The 20,525-nt window shown below is 52.8% G+C and overlaps 1 protein-coding gene across 2 annotated transcripts in view; it reads right to left on the bottom strand.

Annotated features, from left to right (window-relative positions):
* PLXNA1 (plexin A1) overlaps positions 1 to 20,525 on the bottom strand; it is a 114,094-nt gene that overhangs the window by 45,177 nt on the left and 48,392 nt on the right. For both annotated transcript variants that reach the window (XM_079316591.1, XM_079316592.1), the window contains exons 4-10: positions 19,863 to 20,003; positions 17,769 to 17,869; positions 17,200 to 17,323; positions 14,975 to 15,128; positions 14,201 to 14,300; positions 5,369 to 5,483; positions 689 to 889 (exon numbers count right to left, since the gene is read on the bottom strand). In XM_079316591.1, coding sequence (XP_079172717.1) covers positions 689 to 889; positions 5,369 to 5,483; positions 14,201 to 14,300; positions 14,975 to 15,128; positions 17,200 to 17,323; positions 17,769 to 17,869; positions 19,863 to 20,003 — 936 coding nt within the window. The remainder of the gene's footprint in view (positions 1 to 688; positions 890 to 5,368; positions 5,484 to 14,200; positions 14,301 to 14,974; positions 15,129 to 17,199; positions 17,324 to 17,768; positions 17,870 to 19,862; positions 20,004 to 20,525) is intronic.

Here is a 20,525-nt window from a genome sequence, read left to right as displayed (position 1 = left end):
GACACAGCAGCTCCCAGTGGGGCTATCAGCACCCAGAGTGACTTTGTTCATGGGCCTGGTGCACAGCACACACACAGCTCTCCCAGGGCTGCTAAACCCACTTATCCCCACTTAGGGAATAAGGTGCCTGGAGAGGGCAGAGAAGGCAGAGATGCCTGCAGGTGAGAGCTGAAATGACAGGGCTGCAGGGGGCAAGGACACAGAGGCAGGAAGCCATGCAAGGAGCATGGGATGGAGGTCAGGCAGGCAGGGAAAAGAGGCAGCTGCTGGTCAGATCAGGGATGGAGTCAGGGATGGACAGAGGCTGCAAGGCAGGAGGGGAAGTGCTTGCAGGGCTGGCAGGCACAGCTGCATGTGGAGGGCTCCGTGTGCACAATGGGACACAGAGGTGTTACCTCCTTCCCGCCTGTAAAATGGGATAGCTCAGTGTCAGGGGGACTCCAGAACATCTGGACCCAGCTGGCTCCAGTCCAGACAACTTTCTTCAGCTTTGCAAACCCAATTTCCTTGGAAGTACTCCTAAAGCCTGATGGCTTCAGCACTGATCCTACCTGGAACAACCCCAAGCAACCTCCCACCGCCAGTGTGGGAGCAGCAGAAACCCCCACAGCTGCCCACAGGAGAGCAAAGCTGCCCATGCCCTGAGCTGGTGGGCAGGCAGGGAGGCAGCCCCAGGCCCTGCACTCACCGAGGTGTTCTGGCACTGGATGCTGGTGCTGTTGAAGCGCAGCGCCGTGACACGCGTGGTGCTGCCCGGGATGTGGAAGATGCACTCGTAGTTGCGCTGCCCCGACTGCGGCTGCGGCAGGTTCTTGGCCGTCAGCGTGATGGGCTTCACCACGCCCACGGGGATGTAGATCTGCGTGGAAGGCAGGATCTGGGGGCAGTCCTGCAAGGGCAACAAGAAGCAGATGATGAGAATGGAGCACTGTGCAGCCTCACCCAGCACCCCTGTGACCCCCTCCTGCATGGCAGGCTTGGAGGGCACTGCAGAAACACCACCCTGAGCACATGCCTGAGAAAATCCTCATGTGCAGCAACCCCAAACCAGCATCCTATGTCTGCTCTGCCCAAAGCCCTGAAGACAGGAAGAGCACTGAGGAATCTGGTGGCAGGGCACTAGAGTGTTTTCTACAGCACAGGTTGATTTAGGTGGGAGGTGGGGAGAGGGTCCATCTCGGGAATCTGTAACCTGCCACTGCAACAGCAACATGGAACAAGATGGACTTCAATGCCATCGTTGCAGCCAGTAGGTTTCAGAGTCAATGCCCACTAGACTGTGCATTGTCAAGCTACCTGCTCAGCCCTCCTGTTCCCCTACAGCCTCCATCCCCCTTCCTTCATAAGTAGATAGAAAAGCCTTTTTCCCTCTTTCACACAGCAGTGTGGCAGAGAACCTGCTCTGCAGCAAATTTTGCTGCTGCTGCTTCTATCTGCACCAGCTCAGAGGAGTCACCCCATCCAGCCCAGCTGCAGGCTGCCCAGCAGACAGCTGGAGTGAGTGACTCCAGCCAGGGGATGCTGCTGAGTCTGAGCTGGAGAGGAAAGCACCTCCCTGCCAGCCCCTGGGGAAGGAGACATTGGGAGGCCAAAGCACTCCACTTTTAATAGCCATGGGCTCCCAGCTGCTCCAGAGGAGCTGGTGACTCTGGTGTGCAAAGCACAGGGGAGCAAAAATAAATGAGCTCAGGCAGCAAAACAGCTCTGCAGCCCCAGTGCATAACACTTTGGCAACAACAGCCTGATGCAATCCCACTCCAGCTTTGCTGAGCTGGGCAGAGGTCTCACACCTATGGCAGCTACTCCTGGGAGTGTTGGCTTGAAATAACATCCAGAGGGAATAACATGTGAGCTGCTTTAAAAACAGAAATGCAGTGGATGCAGCCACTCCACTGCTCTCACAAAGCTTCTGATGGCCACAGTGCAGCTGCAGGGGCAGCTCTGGTCCCAAGGCCACCAGCAGCCATGTGTGACCAGGGCTGCTCAGCTGCCTCCTGCCATCCTGCAGCAAGCCAGGCTGAACCTTGCAAAGTGCCAGGCTTTATCTCAGCTGGTATGATTAATTAACTTTCAAACAATGCAGAGAAAAGAAAGCGAAACTGTTTCATTTAGCAAATCTTGACAGAAAAAACCAACTACTTTTACTCTTTGGTTTTTCTCTTCTTCACAAGTCTGAATTCCCCAAAAAGCACAATTTTCAAAGGCAGAAACTATTTATCTCCAAAACATACTAAACAAAATAAAAGCTGAGAGGAAGAGTAGTGTGAACACACTGAACAGCTGAGAGGAACACTGCTCTGCCACCTCCCTGCTCTGTATCATGGCTGCCACTGCACAAAGTTGGGCTTCAGCTTCCCCCCACTTCCAGAATCAGTTCAGCTCACAGTGGGGAGACACCTCATGCCAGTTGCCATTTTCATGCAGTGTCCCCATGACTGCATGGTGGTTGTTCCCCACCAGTTCCCAGCTTGGCAGTGCTGTCAGAGGAAGCAGCCCCTGCCTGCTTGATCTGCTCCACATTGCAGGGGGACCCCGTGGGTGGCACAAGCCTTCCCCACAGGGCACACACACACTTGGCATGTGTTAACTCCTGGCTCACTCTCCAACACTTCCATCTCCTCTTTTTTTGGTCATTATTGCCACAGCCCAGCTGGGTGGTGGGTAAGTCTGTGCCCCCAGGCTGGGCTCACCATGGCTGTTTGCATGTGCCCAGGGAGCACAGCAGGCCCACGTGTCCCTCTCCCACACAGGCAGGTGGGCTCATTCTGCCAATTCACAGTTTGAGCCCAATCCCCCCATGATGTCACACGCTCCACATCTGCCAGCAGAAGTGTTTGTCTCATCCAGCAAAAATGTCAGCCTGTGCCCAAACAGGAAACACCTGGTGCTGGTGGGCGCCCAGGGTGCCCGAGGGGTGGGGGTACAAGGACAACTCATTTCCCCTACGAGCAATTCCAACTGCTGACACAACTTGCTCTGGCACTGCCCAGCACTTCCATCCCTTGGGAACACTGCACAGCCCACAGAGCTCTGTGTCCTGCCAAAAATAGCCCCTCCCAGCAGAGCCCCAGGGCCCAGGAGGAGGCAGCCATGGAGGCATGGCATAAGCTGAAAAGCAAGGCCCCAGCTCACACAAATTCCCTAACATCACACAACTCAGATTTTCTCAATTAAAACCACTTTTCTAGCTGGATGAGAACATGACATGGGTGTCCAGGTTTGTCTGGCTTTAGAATTACATTGCAAATGCTGCCATTTGGGCTTCTCTGGCAGGTCCCAGCTCCAGCTGCAAGGCTGTGCATCAGCAGAGATAGGATGAAGGCAGTCTGGGACTGGGCCTGACCCCAGCTTTGAGGTTCCTCACCAAGTCCTCAGCCATTCCCACTGATGGGGAGTGAAGAACAAACAAAGCTGAACCTACCTAATCTAAACCAACACACTTGCTCCCTACAGGAGCCTTTCACCCTCCACAGCAGCTCTGCATTAGCAGGGGCTGTCTCAGAGGAGCAGCCTTCTGGAATGGGATGCTCCAATATCCATCACTGACCACCTTTGGCCACCACTGCACACCACGAGTGGAAAAAGATGAACAGCAGCCTGTGCTGCTTCATCACCTCTTCCCCAGCCCTGCATCCCCCCAGCAAAGCCACAGAGAAGGGCAATCTCCAGAGCCCAGGCTTTAAAGCTACCACAGCCAGTGGACAGGGACATCCTGACTGCTGCCACTGTTTCCAGGTACATTTATGTGAGTGGTGGCTCCTACCCATGCCTCATTCCAGCCCTGCAACCCCCAGAAATTCTGACAAACATTCCTGGCATGCCCAGGACAGAGTGCCCTAGGTCACTCTGTTTTCCTACAAAATAACCACTTTCCCACCCGGGAAATTGTGGTGAACTACCCATGGGAAGGAGCAGAGACAGAATTACCCTCTGCCCCTACACTTCCTGACCAGTGCCCACCACACTCCAGCCAACACAGACAGACCAAATCCTGCTTAAAATAACCTTCCTGCAGAGAGGATGGGGCTGGATGTCTACTATTAACTTGTCTGGTGGTGCCATGGGACTGGCACCGAGCCCCCCCACCCTCCACACCATCCCAGCACAGCCAGGGATGGGGACAGGATGTCTCATTCCAGCCTGGTCACAGAGCCCACAGCTGCAGCTGCTCTGAGGGTGCCTCACCAGCCCTGCTGGGAACTGCTGAAGCCACACCAATGTGCAAACAGGCTGAGCCAGGCAATCCAAACCTCAAACCAGGCATTGGTCCATCTCCCAGTGTGGCCAAAAGGTCTGCTGGGGGACACCCTGTTCACACTGGGGACTGACTCGACTTCCTGAGCAGCCAGTCTGTGGGAGAGCTGCACACATCTCAAGGGCACCAGCACTGTGGGGTACAGGCAGATGCTTTGGGGTTCACCTGGCAGGGAGGGGGCAGACCCCATGGCCTCAGTGAGGGGAATGTGCAGATGAGAACTGCTGGGTTCCAGTGGTCTGGACACCATGTGTCACATTAGCAGAAGCAATGCCAGGGGTGGCTGGAAGCCTGACCTCAGGAGCAGGCTTCTGGAATGCCTGAGATAGGCAGATTGCTCACTGGATTTCTTCACAGCACAGGAGAAAACAGCTTTTTCCAACTTTCTCAGGTTGCTAAATTCCCCTGGAGGCAGCAGGACCCTTCCCACCGGGGCCATGCACAGTCAATGGGAAACCCAGACAAGGTAACTGGAGCCCCCTTCCAGAACAGGGACAGAGCTTCATTCCCATAACTCTCCCTTCAGAATCCAAATCAGCATTTTCTGTAGAGCCAGCAGTGGATTGCCAGATCTCTATACCCAAGCCAAGCAGCCAGCAATGCCACCACAGGCTGGGGACAGCAGGATATCCTGCAAACACCCTGCTGATGGCAGGTTTCCCCAGTGGGTGGCACGGATGCTGCACAGGATGAACCCCCACGAAAGAACATGTTCCTTAGTAAAGCAGCAGAGATGAAGAAGGCATGAGGTGCAGCAAAACAGTTTGTTTTACAGATTTCAACCTTCTCCTCTCCAAAAACAAGCTGTTCTGCAATGACAGTTCAAGCTTGCTCCCCTCACAAACATCAAAGGAAAATGCTTTAGCGTCTCTGCCTTTGTTTTTCCTTTCACTCAGCCTGAAGTGCTCCGGGCTTCAGCCGACTTCCCAAGCTGCCTCCCCCCACCAGCATCTCCCTTTCCTCCCTGACTGCTCCTCAGGCAGCCCCAGCACCCCAGGAGAGCCAGTAGGAATGGTTTCTGAAGGAGTTTGCTGCCTTCTAAACCCTTCCCCAGAGGGCAGGGGCCATGGCAGCACCAGAACAAGCAAGGGGAGCAGTTTCACACTGTCTTACCTCAGAGAGCTTGACACGTCCCTCCAGGAAAGAGCAGTCAGCAGCATTGTGGGTGCAGATGTGGCGGTACTTGCACCAGTGGCAGGGGAAGGAGCCATTCACACAGGACAGGCAGCTGCACAGGGAGAGAAGGGGGCAGTGTCAGGGCAGCATCAAGGCAGAGTCCACAGGGACATTTCTTGGGGTGCTTCAGCAGGACAGCACCCGTAGATGATGCTCCTACAGATGGAGAGAATCCTTTATCCACGGGGCATGGGCCATGCACTGGGACAGAGGTGGCTGCACACCTGAACCCCCAGGCTTTGCCCATGGCAGGGTGGGGGGATACAGACTTCAGGCACTGCAGGAATTGTGTCCCAGCTGAAGCTCTTGGCAGGCTGACCCTGACCAACCCCCAGCAGGGGCCAAGCTCCAGACTTTGGGAGCTTTATTTGGGTTCACTGAAAGGCGATTTTAGCAAGAGGCAACAGAACAAGGGCTCTGCACCACAGGGGAACAGGGGAGAAAGAGCCAGATTAATGCATGCTCACTGAGAGGAAAATTATAACTGAGGAAAGGTTGGGTCAGATTAACATTTCAGGACTGTAGGGCCTTTCAGCTGCTCACAATAGGTTGTGTGTGACCCCTTCCCTCCCTCCCTGAGCCCCAGCCTTGCACAGCACGCGTGCGTTGTGTCTGTGCCTTCTACCCCTCCTCAGCCCCAGACACTTCCATCTCCCCCCAGCCCCCTCTCAGGGCTCTTTGTGCACAGGAATCACTCCTGCTCCCCTCTCCCCATCTTTTCTAGGGTGTGTTCAGGGATGCCAGGAGTCCCATGCTCTGCTTTCCATTCCTCTCAGCAATGAAACCAGCCCCAGGGAGCTGGTGACTCTCCCCAGAGCAGGAGGGGACACACAGAGTCCCACAGCCATTCACAGGAGTGGCACCTCCACAGCCTGGTTAGCTTCCCTGGCTAGCCCCCTCCCAGGCATCCCTGTTTGCAGGCACTGGGCATCCCACAACTGCAGGGAGGCTTTTGGGGGTTTCACCCCTGTGGGGAGGGAAGGGCTGAACCCTCCCTGCCATGGTCCCACATTCAGTACACGAGTCTTCACTGGGTGGGTCTGCAGAAGGCAGATCTGTGCAGCCCAAGCTGTTCTCCCAAGGAGGAGATGGGAGAGCTGCTGAGGCATAAGCTAAAAGGCAGTAAAAATAATCAGCCTGGCTTTAAAAAAAAAAAAAAAAAAAAAAAAAAAAAAAAAAAAAAAAGAAAAAAGCAGCGGCACTGGTTTTCACCCTAGAAGGCTCATACCTGCTCCTCACTGATCAGAGCATCAAAAGGATCAGGCCCAAAGCAATTATATTTAAACAAAGACAAGCTCTTTCCCTGAACACAGCTCTGGCAGGAGGCAGGCAGCCCTGCCCAACCCAATCCTCCTCCTAATCACAGCTACCTCTCTGCCTCTACCCCTGGGAAACGACAGGAAAGCCAGTCCTCTCGGAGAAGATATCCTTGGTGGCAGAGCCTGGTGTGCCAAAACCCTCACCCTCCAGCAGAATTGTCACTTTGGAGGTGTGGGGGCCTGGGGGATCACAGGGTGAGGGCAGACCAGGGTGCAAAGACACACCCAAGGCTTTGCAGGACCAGGTCTCCCAGCCTGCCCTGGGGTTTCACACACCATTACATATACAACAAGAGCTTCCCAAATCCATGCTCACACACTAAGGAAATATTTAATTAAGCTGCTTGCAAAGGGGGCTGGAAGTCATTTCCATGTTTCGCTCACATTTTCACTTCCAAATGAACAGCCCTTTTAGCTTTACCCACAAATATGCTAATTGAGATGCTCCTTATGCAAATATATGCAATTTTATTTCAGCTGCAGAGATTCAACTTAAAAGCAGAGCCCCAACCTCCTATCTCTGGTTGCTTTGATGGAGGGAGGTGCAGAGGGTGGGGGAAATAGGGAACACAAACAAAGGCAAAGGACAGCTCCTGCCCTCCTGGCTAAGGGCTCAGGCAGGACCAGTGGACAGATAAATCCAGGATATGGAAGACTGGGACAGGGAACATACAGATCAATCCTCATGGGAGTAGCTCAGCCCCAGAGAGGTCACATAAGAGAAAAGCACAGGCAGCCACACAAGCCACATGCTGGGGCCCAGCTACCAAGCTCAGCAAAACCTCCCATGAATCACCCCCACCATCCACCAAAGAAGAGATTTTCCAGTCACCAGGTCCTTCAGGGTCTGCAAAAAGACTCCCCAGTCCCCTTTCCACCACATCACAAGGTTTTCAAAGCAGCTGGGTGAAGTTCCTGATGCAGCCCTGCACTGGGCACCCCAGCCCCAACAGCTGCAGCTCCACTTTGCAGTTCTTCAGGGTCAAAGCCAAATCTTGGCTCTTTCAAGATCCTCCTCACCTGAGGATCTCCTTTGTCATTTAATTATTGCAGGTCCCAGCTGGTCTCCTGGTCTCCACTTGTCAAAGTATCTCATGTTATCCTCAATGCACACACTGAGGTGCATGGTTTCCCCTTCCTACTTTAGCTCTCCCAGCTGCTTCTAACTTAACTGAGCCATTCCTAAAGCCCCACCCTGGGTGATAGTTTCCACACTCTCCCTTCTGCCATAAGGACATCAAGTGCCACTGTGCAAGCACTCACTACACACCTTGCTCTGCAGCACTTCTGCTGCATTTAGAGCCAGTCCAGGTCAGAGCAGTAAGTCAGCAGGGTGCCAGGGACATGGTGAAATGCTGCTCACAGCCTGCCTCAGTCCTGCTGGCCTCAGCACAGCTGTTTGACCACCACAGCACCTGCAAGGCTGCCCAAAGCCCAGGAAGGAGCTGAGGCAGGGGTCCCTGGTGCTGGGCAGCGTGGCTGGGGCTGTGTCCCTGCGTGTCCATGTGCCACTGCTGGCTGCTCCTGGCACAGGAGCAGGTTGCTTGGCAGCATGATGCCATCTGTGCTGTCTCTCTCCTTCCCACGGTCAGGCACTCTTCCCTCATCACTTCTTGCCTAAGAGGCTTTCATCACTCCTGGTAATTAGAGGGAGCTCTCCTTCATGTGTTGAAGTGTTCCGCCTCCCCAAAGCGTGCCAGGAGAGCAAGGAGCCCAGTGAGGCAGAAAACTGATGGTGGGGGTGCAGCACTGATATGGACCCACAGCTTGTTCCCCATCTGCCTCCTCCCCAGCCCTGCCAGGTGCTGGTGGAGATGAAGCCCAGGCGAGGCAGGGAAACAGGGCCAGACCCTCTGGCAGTGCCCTCTTTGCCTCCTGATGACCTGGTGAGAGAGGTGTGGCCTCAGCCTCAGAGCAGCATTTCAGGGTCACCCTGTGCCAAGTGCCCCATCCCTAAACAAGTCCAGGCTCACTGCTGGCCTGAAACCTCCCCCAGACAGGACAGGCAGTCTTGCAGGCAGCAAAGCAGCTCTGCCCAACTTTGCATGCCCCAGGGTCAAAGCCAGAGCCTCTCCACAGCCACCATATGCTTGCCCACATCTCATCCCACAGCTGGGCCAAAAAATCCCAGCACTGCTCCCCTCCACTTCCATAAATGATCCCAAACTTGTAATGCCATGGAGGGAAACACCTGGCGGGGTTGCAGAGAAGCAGAGGTGCAGACAGGACAGAAGGACAGCAAAGATGCCTCTCCAGGGTAGGTACAGAGCCAAAGCATCAGTGCAGGATGAGCCCAGACCCAGGGGTAGCTTCAGGGACTGACTCCTCCCTGAGTGTGCAGGCACCTCCAGTGACCATGGAGAGGTTCCAGCTGTCTCCACACAGGACTCAAAGCAAAGCTGTAGCTGATGGGGAGTGTGGAGGGCCAGAAGGGCTGGATCCAGTCTTCTCACTCACTCTCCTTCCTGCATTGCCAGCCCCAGGCATGCCATGTGCCCAAAGGAGCCCTCATCACACTGAACAGCAGGGGCAAAAAACAAAATCAGCATTCACAAGAGTGAGATAAGCCTGAGCAGCAAACATGAGCGGGACAGGAGTGTGAGCACTGCACACACAGACACTGAGGCTATTTCTATGGCACAGCACGTCCCAGAAGGAAGGAAGGAAGGACATGGAGTGAAGGGCAGGGAGGAGGAACAGGGGGAAGTTGAATGGCACCAAGAGCAGAGCAGGGGAGGTCCATTAAGTAGGGAAATGATAAACACAGTGTTGATGAAAACAGCATCTGTACAGGCACAGCACAGCCGCCTGCGAGCCCCCCGACTGCTCCTCAGATCTCCTCTTGGCAGGAGGATGCATCCTCAGTGAATACTCAGCTCCAGCACAGCCTGCATCTGGAGCAGCAGCTGTCAGGGCTGAGGGGCTGAACTGCAGAGGCTTGGGCTTTATATCCATCTCTCTACCTTAGGGAGAAGGGGAAATCTTGCAGAGCAGTGGAACCATTTGGTCAGTGTCCCCCCAGCCCCTACACAGACCCACAGGCTTCCTCACTAGTGCCCAGGAAAGGCTCCAAGAGGAGTGGAAGTCAGCTCTCATCTCCCTTCACCCCTGCCCATCTCAATTAATTTCTGCCCTTCCTTTCACACCAATCCAGTTATTTTCCACCCCTGCCAGGTTTTGCCAAAGTCCTTACTCAGGGTGGTCCAGAGCATCCACCATCACACTGGAGGATGCAGAATCATGCCCTGGGTTTTAAGATAATTCTCTTGAAAGACCTCAGTTGCCTTCCCTTACTGAAGTGCAGTACCAGGCTGTACCAGCCCTTCCCATACACAACATACATGACATAAACCAGGTTACCCTGAGCTGTCTCTGGGGCCATCCTACAGGATTTTCCACCTGCCCCAGCCCAGGAACACACAGGGATCTGTTACCACCATGCAGCTCAGCCATGAAAACTCAGATACACTCACTGAACTGCTTGCAGCCATCTGTCCATGCCTTTGAAAAGAAAGCATCTGTAAGCATCTGGAAATGAGCAGTGGACCAACAGAGAAGCAGCCACACGTGCAGGGAGAAAGAGGCTGCAGAGAGGAGCCCAGTGGCACAAGGGCTGGCATTGTCCCACGGGTGCTTGGCCACCAGAACAGCCCAGCCCTGCCTTACCAGCACAACCCTGCTGCTCCCAGCCCTTGGGACATGCATTAAAATCCCATTTACTTAATGGAGGCTTACAGGGAAAGCCTGACCTGTGGGATGGAGACACAGCACAGTCACATCTCTCCAGCCTGGAGGAGTTGGAGCCATTTGGCATGTCTGCTCTTGCTCCAGAATCAGAGAAAGTCAGCACCCTGCAGCTAATGGGACATGGGTGTCACAGCTGTCACTACACTGAGGCACAACCATGAGGCTGGTAGCATCATGGATGGATGGACTGCAGACAGGTTTCCAGGATGCTCAGATTCCCTCTTGGAATCAGACTTGCTGATATGATTTTCTCTCTTTCCCTGTGCCACCACCTGGATTTTTGCTTCCACAGTGGCAGGACATGCTGGTGACACAATGAGCACGTTGGTGCTTGAAAAACCAGCAGCTCTGCAAAACTTGCCCACAGAATTGAAGGAAGCACCAAAGGCTCTCATCTTCTTCCCCATCCCACTCCACTTGCCAGCTCCCTTCCCACAGCCACACACTCCAAAAAGCCAAACCACAAAAGGATTTATGAAACAGAGTTTCCAGAGGAGAAATCCAGCAAAGAAACATGGAAACAGCAGAAGAAATAAATACATCTTACTATTCCCTGGAACTGCTCACTAGCCTTCTGTGAGGATTCCCTACTCCCCCACCTCACCAGCAAGCTCTGCCAGAGGCAGGCAGGGAGCCTGGTGTTACATCTTTATCTTAAAAGGGGACTCATTTCCCCACAAATGCTTTGAAGAAGCGTTTAACTCTGACAAAGACAACCTCAACATCTGCCTGTGCACGCGCTGGACTGGGCTGATTCATTACACCATCAAAGGTGCTGAGCTGCCTTTAAATGCCTGCACTCGATGGGTGTCCCATCAGAAACCCCCAAGGGAACCCACCCAGGCCCTGCCACGGGGGTTTTCATCTCATTCTCCCCTGCAGGAACCAGAGCCTGTCCCCAGGAGCTGCAGACAAGCCCGTGGGCAGCCCTGCTCCCCTGCTGTGGGCTGGCAGTGACCCTCAGCCATCCACATCCCCCTCTGCAAGAGCCCTGTTTCCCTGAATCAAACTCTAGCCAGAAGCATCCCCTGCCTAATGCCCAAGCCCTTAGGAGCAGGATGCCCAAAGGATGCCCCTGCCTGAAAACACATGCCTGAACCCCTCAGGAGCCCAGAGTACACAAAGCTGGGACTTCCAGAAGCTTCCCAGGTGATTCCTGCAGAGAAATGAAGCCCCAGAGAGGATGCAAATTCCAGACCAGGGCTCCCTGGGACCTTGCACAAAGTAGCCCAGGAGCCACTGATGGTCTGTGATAGGAACAGTTCCATCACACAGGAATAAAGCCCTTCATTAACAGATGGGGCAGCTTTGGAACTTTCCCTGGAAGGCACCCCCTCTGCTCAGTACATCACAGTCAAACATACAGGCAGCACAACCCCCTCTGTACCCCCCTCTCCTGTAGAAGTGATCAGATACATCTTCCCTTCTTGACCAGGCAGGTTCCAGCAGCCCTTGAAAATGCATGGGAAGCAGATCTGCCAAGGTGGTGGGAAATAAGAGCCAGGATGCTCATGCAGAGGCAGGACCAGCCCCACAGCCCACATTTTGCTGATCCCTTTCCAGATGTCTGCTGAAAATAAGAAGGATCAGACTGTCCCTAGTGCACATGGTGGAGCTGCATTGGCTTCCCTTGGAGCTACCCCAGCTGACATCAGCAAAGAGCTGCCTCACTGGCCTCCCATCTCTCCACAACCATATGAAAAACCTCACTCAAACACTTTGTCCTCAGCTGAGAAATGAGTCGACATGCAGAACTCTGCCTTCCAACCTAAGCAAAGCCATCCAAATATAAAAAGAAAACATAAAGCACAGTGATCAGAGACCTCCACAGGAAAAACATTAGCCTCATGGAAAAGCATATTGTACCTAATACAGAATTTATCAGGCTGACGTATAGATTTTCCTCCACAAAATATGAAACCTGGATCTGAAAGGCTATTAACTCCAGAGAGATCCATTAAAGATGCCTGTCTACAAATGGTATTTAAAAGTATTGCATCATCCCAGGAGGCATTGTCATGCTCTTTGGCTACGATTCGACTGCAGGTCACATAGTTAAAACTACCTCCAAACCCTAAAACTCTTGATGTAAAAAAAAATAATAACGTTCACCAGCTTAGAACATGGACTTTTCTATCAGCTTCAACTGGAGCCCATAAATATTAATGCATCCATAATTAGCCTTTTTAAATAATGCATCCAAAATTAAACATCAACGCAGTAATAAATCAGTCAGCTCTTTGTTGTAGGTTTGTTTCAGGGGGGGTAGGGGTTTTTTCCCCTCCTGTGTCAGGCACATAAAATAAAATGCCAATTCCCTCACCACCTCTTCCCACTGGACCACTGATTGGACCAAATCTGATGCCATTTGTACTTAAAAGTCATCCTTCTTTCATTTAGAAAAATAAAAGTCATATCTGCTTTTTGATTTGCAAATACTGACATGCAGCCAGCCTGAGCCAAAGCTGAGCTAATGTTACTGAAACCACAGGATGTGAAAGGAGACAAAGCTCATCTCGGAGTCAAGGTGAGGGAGAAAGTCAGGTTTGCAAAGTCTCTCCTCCCTCACAGGCACAGTGCTCCCAGGAGGAGCCCTGTTCCCTGTGCAAAGAGCAGGAGGGAAGGGATCCCTGTGATGCAGAAACTTTGCAGGGGCTCTCTGCTGACACCTCCCTCCTGGAGCTCACTGCAGGTGGCTTCCTAGCCAGGGCACCTGCATCTCACCTGCTCTTCCTTGATCGAAGTGGAAACTCTGTGGAGAAGTGAACTCCAGCAGAGCCCCCAAGCTAGGCTCAACACTTTGCAAAAAGACATCCAAAAGAGACCACTTGGGATTTGCTTGTCTGCAATTCCTGATCAGCCAGAACACCACCATCCACAGGAGGCTTCTGGCAGAGTAATTAAATCTTTTACATTCTTGAGGTCCAAATTCTTTGCCCAAACACACCCCAGCATCAGCTCTGACAGTCCTACAGCACAGCCATCCCCCACTGCTCCAGAACACTGTTTGCAGCTCCGCATCAGGAGTTGTGGTTTGAGACTTTAGACACCTTGCTTAGACAGCACATCAATAATCCACACCTCCTCTATTTTATCAAACGCATATCTCAAGCTGTCTAAAAACCCTTACAGGAGTAGATTTCACAGCAGCCTGACAAGAAAGCAAATTCACAATTACTTCCAGTTAGGAAATTCTTGGGTAAACGCCCCAGGACATGTGGCATGTTCCATCCCATGTTGCTGTAAGTTTCCAGCTCCCTCTCCAGCAAGCCTGGGAAGCAGGTACCGTGGCAAGAAAGCACAGGCTTCTCCTTTTGCATTGCCAAGTCACTCCTATTAACTGTTTCCAGGAATAACAAGACACTCAGCGTTTTCAGTCACATGGATTGATTTCCACAGTCTGCAGTGCAGTAAACTCACTTTTTCATCCAAAGTTTTGCCAAACCCAAAGCCCTGTTTTTATGTGAGGTTCTGCCCTGACGCTACATGTTCCCACACCCCCAAACCAACTGTGGGTACTCTGGTCACCATCTCAGTTCACACGGGCAAAAGGAGGAGGTTTCTCACGGTAAACACCACTGTACTCAACTGCCCTTTCCTCTTGCAACATCAGCACCCACAAAGCTAAGAACTCTCTCTCCCAGTCTCACCCCATCCCACCAATCTGTTCCTGAAGCCCTCCCACAAAGTTCATGCCACTTACGACTGATGGACACTGCAGTTGTAGAAAACAAAATCCACGGAGGCAAATTTCTTCCCTGTCTCCTTGGATTTCAGGTAGAGCTTCACCACTCGTTTGTCCCCTGCAAGAGAACCAGGCAAAAAAAGACATCAGAAAGGACACAGTGCATGGCCCAGCATTCAGTCCAAGACTTGTGATGGGCTGGAGAGATCTGGGCATCACCACTCAGTCCAGCTAATTAACAAAATCCTCCAAGTGTAGCAATAAAAAGAGACTGTTCATTGACCTCCATTCAGACACCTAAGAGCCCAAGTACAGCTCTGAGCCCCTACAGCCAAACACAACCTCCTGGCATGGAGACTGGGGCCTCAGGTTATACTGGGCATACTGAAGGATGGTTTAACAGTTTTGGGGTCAGGAGAATGTCCTGACCCCATGGCCACATCTGCCCAGGAATGGTTCACAGATGGAAATAGGGCCATGGTGCCCAGGAGTGATCAGCAAGTAAAAATCACAAAGGGATTTGGGTTGGAAGAGACCTTAAGGATTATTTAGTTCCAAGCCCACTGCCATAGGCTGTGTCCCAGCAGCTGTGTCCATGGCTTGGAGGAGACTAAAGAACCAGCCTCTCATGAGCACCAATTCCTTCCCCTATATCCCGAGAACCCAAGTGAGGTTCAGATCCTGAGACTGGGATCACTGTCACAGCAGGACTGTCCTCTTCCACATCTGCCTGTGGGGTAATACATGGGACATTTGTCTCAGGCTTTTTTCCCACTCTGGGGGAAAGCTCACCGCGGCCCCTGGTGATGGGGATGACGTCCTTGGCAGAGGGAGAGCTGCAGTAGATCTTCCCATCCTCAATGCGGCTCTCTGACTCTGTGAAGTCTTCAAAGGAGCAGTTGACTCCTGCTGAGAGGTCTGGGACATTCCAGGCCTGCAGGACCAGCTAGGGAGGAGAGGCAAGAGCATCAACACAGAGAACTAGGAAAATAGGCTCCTCTGTGGCTGCTATGTGTAAGTCTAGCCAACAGAAAAGACCAGGGGGTGCAATCCCTCTTCTGCCACCCACACATGGCAGGGAGACCTGCTCTGGGCTTTTGCAAGGGAGTCCCATCCATGCACCTCCCTGCTCAAGCAAGGAGCACAGGTTTAAATGGGTTTAAGAGCTGGAATGACTCACAGCCTTTGTCCTCTGCCCTTGACACACCACAAGCCCTTATTCCTCAGCTCTCTACAGAGAACAAGAACACCATCAGGGCTGAAGTATGTTGCACAGAAAGGGAGAAAGGCACCCACTCCAGCAGAGGCAAGGAGGGGAAGAATCCACCTCTTCCTTCACAAAGTCATCCCCAGGGTCAGCAGTTCTCACTTTGCAAAACGCTTGCCTTATTTCTAATTTGAATTTTTCACAGCTTCCAGCCATTAGTTCTTGTTATGCTTTTCCTTGATAGATTAAAAAGCCCTTTAGTCCCTGATATTTGCTCCTTGTAAAGGCACTTATACTCTGTAATCAAGTCACCTCTTAATCTTCTTTTTGATAAGCTAAGCAGATTGAGCTCTGGAAGTCTCTCACTGCAAGGCATTTTCTCCAGCCTTCAACTCATTTACATGATGTTTACAGGAGTTTTTCAGTCCCTCCCTTTGAAAGCTGCACTCCAGCCCAGGCAGAGCACCCCTGTGTCATCCACCCCAGACCTCTGTGCAGCATCCTGCCATGGGTATGGAGATAATTAATCCAGGAGTGAAAGCACTGCCCACCAAGAGCCTGCAGTGAGGGTTCAGCCCCAGCACCACTTTCCAGGATATCAGGTGAACCTCCATCCATGTTTAACTTTAGACTTGGCAATACCAAGCCCCAGTTTGTCTGCTATACAGCCCCACTCAAACCCAACTGCTCTGAAGGAATTTCACCTGTACCACCCTCCAGTCCCAGCACCCCAGCAGGTCCCATCTGCAGCCATAACACATTTATCTCCATGTTACCAAAGAATAAACTCCTGCAGAAGTGCTTCCCAAACTGTTTCCATCCAGAGACAATTACCCTCTGATGAGAACTTTCTGAGATCTGTCACGGAGCCAGTTCTTAATCCACTTAACGTGTGCTTTATCAATATTGTATAATGCTAATTTTTAATCAGAATGTTGTGTTGTACCAAGTCAAAAGCCTTGTAAAAGCCCAAAGACATCACATCCCCACAGTCCCTCTTCTAATTCAAGTCATAAATTCACCAAAGAGCAAAATGGGGTTTGTCATGTTTGACTGGCATAAATTATGTTCCCATCCTTAAATCATTATCAGGTGTATTCTGCACCTGTTCTTTTTCTTTTCTTATTCTAATTCTGAAGTAAAACCAAGCAGTCTCTGGCTATTTGGTCCTTTGTGCATCTGAGGAAAAAAAAAAAAAGGAGCATCTTTTCTGTTTCTGGGGCTTTTCTCAACATTCAGATATTTATTACTAAGTCATATTATTACATACATCCCCAGGCCACAGAACTACTTGGCCAACTTTTTTAGAATTCCTGAGTGCCAGATATCTAGACCTGGAAGTTTATTGCTAGTATAGACTGTTTCTTATTCTCTTCATGGTGCTAATGGCCTGAAAAACACTTCAGGGAAGTACCTCATCCTTTCTACCTGCACAGAGAGAGAGCAGCGAGTAGAACATCAAAGTCTCATCCCAAAATATCTACTGCAGGCTGGAGTCAGAGACAGGCTATTGAACTAGAGCTAGATCGCTGGCCTATGAACAGCATTTCTGATGGTCGTGCTGACATTATGGAGAAATATTTATTGCTCAGTTATGTCATTTCTGAATAATCATCAACTGGCTTGCTATCTCCATCAATAAGGAGCTAATGGCCCCCCCTCATCAATGCCGTACACTCTGCTCTGCTTTGTCTCAGCCCCCTTTCCCCTTTCTCCCCATGCATGGCACAGCCATCAGCTATTTTGAAGTGGCCACAGGGGGCCGGGAGGTGGCTGTGGAGGAGGGGAGGGGCAGGCAGGGCTGCCTTACCGGGACCTCGGACACGGTGACGGAGATGTTTCTGGGCTGCACGCTGAGCCGCACGCACTGCCGCAGCTCGGAGGCGAAGCGCTGCGGCTCGTCCGCCCGCTCGCACCGGTCCTTGCGGGAGCAGCTGCGGGGCGAGAGCACCGTGTGAGCAGGAGAATGCCCGGGACCTGCAGGCTCTGGGCTGCCACCATGGCAAACACAGCCTCTGGCACGGAGATGATGACCAGTAGGGACTGTGCGTGAACGATGCCAGTACCAGAGTTCTGCTCTCTCCTGAGGCTTCAGGAGTATTTTATATTCCGTTTTTCTTATTGGCACAAGAATGCTAAACCCAGGAGCCCACGGGCAGGATGAGCAGGCCCTGGCAGCTTCACCATGCATGGATACTCCTAAGCACAGCCTGGGCACCCCAGGAGGGGATCAATGACCCCTTGGACCATTCCATCTCTCAGCATTTTGGGGCCAAAGCCCAGAAGGGCTGCCCTGAAAGAGACCAGCAGTGGGGATGGACACATTCTGTCAGCTGTAGGTCACTGGCACAGCTCCAGGGACGATGCTGCTGTACTCACATGTTGTGGAGGACACACCAGCCGCAGTGGGGGTCCCGGGAGCCCAGGCACAGCTCGCAGCTCTCGTACTGCTCACAGCTCTCCACCGGCACACGCGTCACCTGCGGGCAATGGGCACGGGGTGATGGGGTCAGGCTGCTGTGCCCATAGTCAACATGGCAGAGACAGACCCAGCCCCTCACCATCACTCACTCCTCTCCCAGGCAGCGCATTTGCAGGCAGCACTTCCACCCCAGAGAGACTTTTACTCCAAACAAGCTCCTTCCATTGTTGCACCTTTGCAGTATTTGAGAGAGGGCTGGGCCAGCTCAGCTCCACATGGGTTCCCAGCGCTGCCAGGCACCCCATGGCTGCCACAGCCCTGCTCTGAAAGGGTTACCAGTCCTTTATTAATTGCTCCTCCAGATTTGATTAAAATCCCCTCATTCTCCAAGCCCTTCGAGCTCTGTTACAACTGTTCATTTAATTACTTTCCACCAGCACTCTGATAACGCCGAGCGTACGAGGGAAGAGAGTGGGCTTTATTAAGGAGAGGGGAGGAGAAGAGGGGGGACAGGGAGGGGGTTCCTGCTTGCCAGCCACAAGGAATCTGCAGCACCAAGCAGCTGCCCATGGCTGCTGTGCTTGTGCCTCAGTTTCCCCACTGCTTCCATGGGGCAGCACTCGCTCATTAATTAAAATCTGCAAACTTCTCTACTGAAGGTTAAACCTGGGGTGTTCTCTCCAGAATGCACAGCAGAGCACAAGCTCAGCATGAAGTCCACAGGGCTGGGATATGCTGGCCAACCAGTCCCCCCAGGGTAGTGAGGACACCTGTAATGTTCCCATTTGTTTGTCCCTGACATTGCTTTAGGCAGGTGGTGGCAGAGAGTACCCCCAGGCAGATCCTGAACAGACAAGTGGCAGGTCCCAGCAACTGTGGGGGTCCCTGGAGGAGATTCCCAGTCCAGGTCAATGAAACTGCCCCCTTGGCAAACACTCTCCAACATCTGCCCTGCAGAGGGAAAGCTTAGCTGAGCAAGATCTGGGACAGAAACAGCCAGGGATGGAAACACAGCCCACGACAGCTGCATGGAGGAGTCCAAACGCAGGTTCTGCCCCCTTGGAAAGCTGCATGTTTCCTGCAACAGAGCAGAAACCAGAAACAGCCACTGGGAGGAGGGAGAAAAGAGCTCTGCTGTCCCCTCAGGACTGTCTAGACAAACCTACATTCCTGCTCCAGCATCCTTTCCCCTCCCAAGCCCTTGGGCTGGTGGCCAGGAGACTGTGAGGCTCCCAGCTCTGCTTGCAGCCCTGCTCACACACACACACACCTCTGGCAGGGCAGAGGAGCAGAGGTGCTGGGAGACACAGGCACAGCACACCACAGCATGGCCACCCTGTGTCACCTACCAGGCATGGCATGCTGGCACCAGATCCAGAAAGTGTCACCACCACGACAGAAACCCGCTTCACTCCCTCCAATTCAACCCATGGATGGATGAACTCACACCAGCAGCCCTCCCATAGATCATGGATCAAGCAAATGCTCACTAAGACAGCCAAAACTTCCTATCATGTGCCCGGATCACGCTGCCAGGATGACAGCACCAGATCCAGATTGGGTCTGTACCTAAAGTTAGCTCAGCACAAGCAGAGGCAGGGACCAAGGGGTGCACATCAGGAGCCTGGGGATGCACCAGCCCTATGTCCCCTCTGCCCTGTCATGCAAAAGCAACTGCTGCAGAGGACAAAAGGTTGTTTAGAGCAAGGAGCTCCTGCTGATCTGCAAAACCCTTGCTCAGGAGGGGACGGCCAAAACAGGGAGGAGGTTTATGGCCAGCCACTCACAGCAAGGAAGGGTCAGGAAGTCCTTGGTCCCCAGGGACCATGGGAATTTCATGCAGCTGCTGCTAACAATTAAAGCCTCAGGACAGTGTTTCTGCAGGGAGGAGCTGCCCCAGGGTCCCTAGGCAGCTCCAATCCCAGGAAGCAAAGGGCAGACCCTGCTAGAGAGTGGCCCCAAAGGCTGCCCAGCACACAGGACTGTAGACTAGGGCTGCAGTGTGGGCTGCCAAGTCAGGAGAGCAGAGGACTGCTGACCCCTCCCCTTACCTGTTTCTCAGTCATGGCATAGATGTGCTGACGGTCAGGGCTCAGCACCAGGTCTCGCAGGATGGAGCTGCCTTCGTGGGCCACAACATTCTCATACTGCAGAGCTTGGTGCTTCCTCTCAGCTGGCAAATCCACGAGGATCTGTGGGGAGAGCAAGGCAGGGTGAGCATGATCCCTCACACACCTCAGCCCCCACCCAGGATGTGGGATACAGAATGTGCCCCATAAGGGCACCCCTCCATCCCACAGCAGTGAGGTGACTCCACAACCCCTGCAGCACAGCAAAGTATCAGCTGCTCTGCAAGCATCCCTCTCCTTTCCAGAAGACCAAACTGCAATGCCTCCTTTGCTTTACTACATTTGTCTGGTGCATTTGCACCACATCCATACTGATAGCATTCATCTCTCTCCAGGGAGGGAAGACACATCCCTGGTTCTCACATTGCACACCACTATGTGCTGCTGCTCAGCCCCAAAGCCCCTCCAAGCTGCAGCACGGAGCAGATGAGCCCCCAGCTTGCAGCAGAGCATCAAACCCCACCTTGCCCCAGCAGTGCTGGGAGCAGCTCACACATCACAGCCCCGCAGGCTCAGCTCCCACCAGCCCATCCATCAGAGGAAACACTTGGGCTCGTGACCGGGGAAGTCAAGAGGGTCTCAAGG

Source organism: Erithacus rubecula, assembly GCF_903797595.1.
Source record: "Erithacus rubecula genome assembly, chromosome: 13".
Lineage (NCBI taxonomy): Eukaryota > Metazoa > Chordata > Aves > Passeriformes > Muscicapidae > Erithacus > Erithacus rubecula.
Note: the sequence above shows the minus strand (reverse complement) of the source record. Positions and strands in the feature narration are given on the sequence as shown.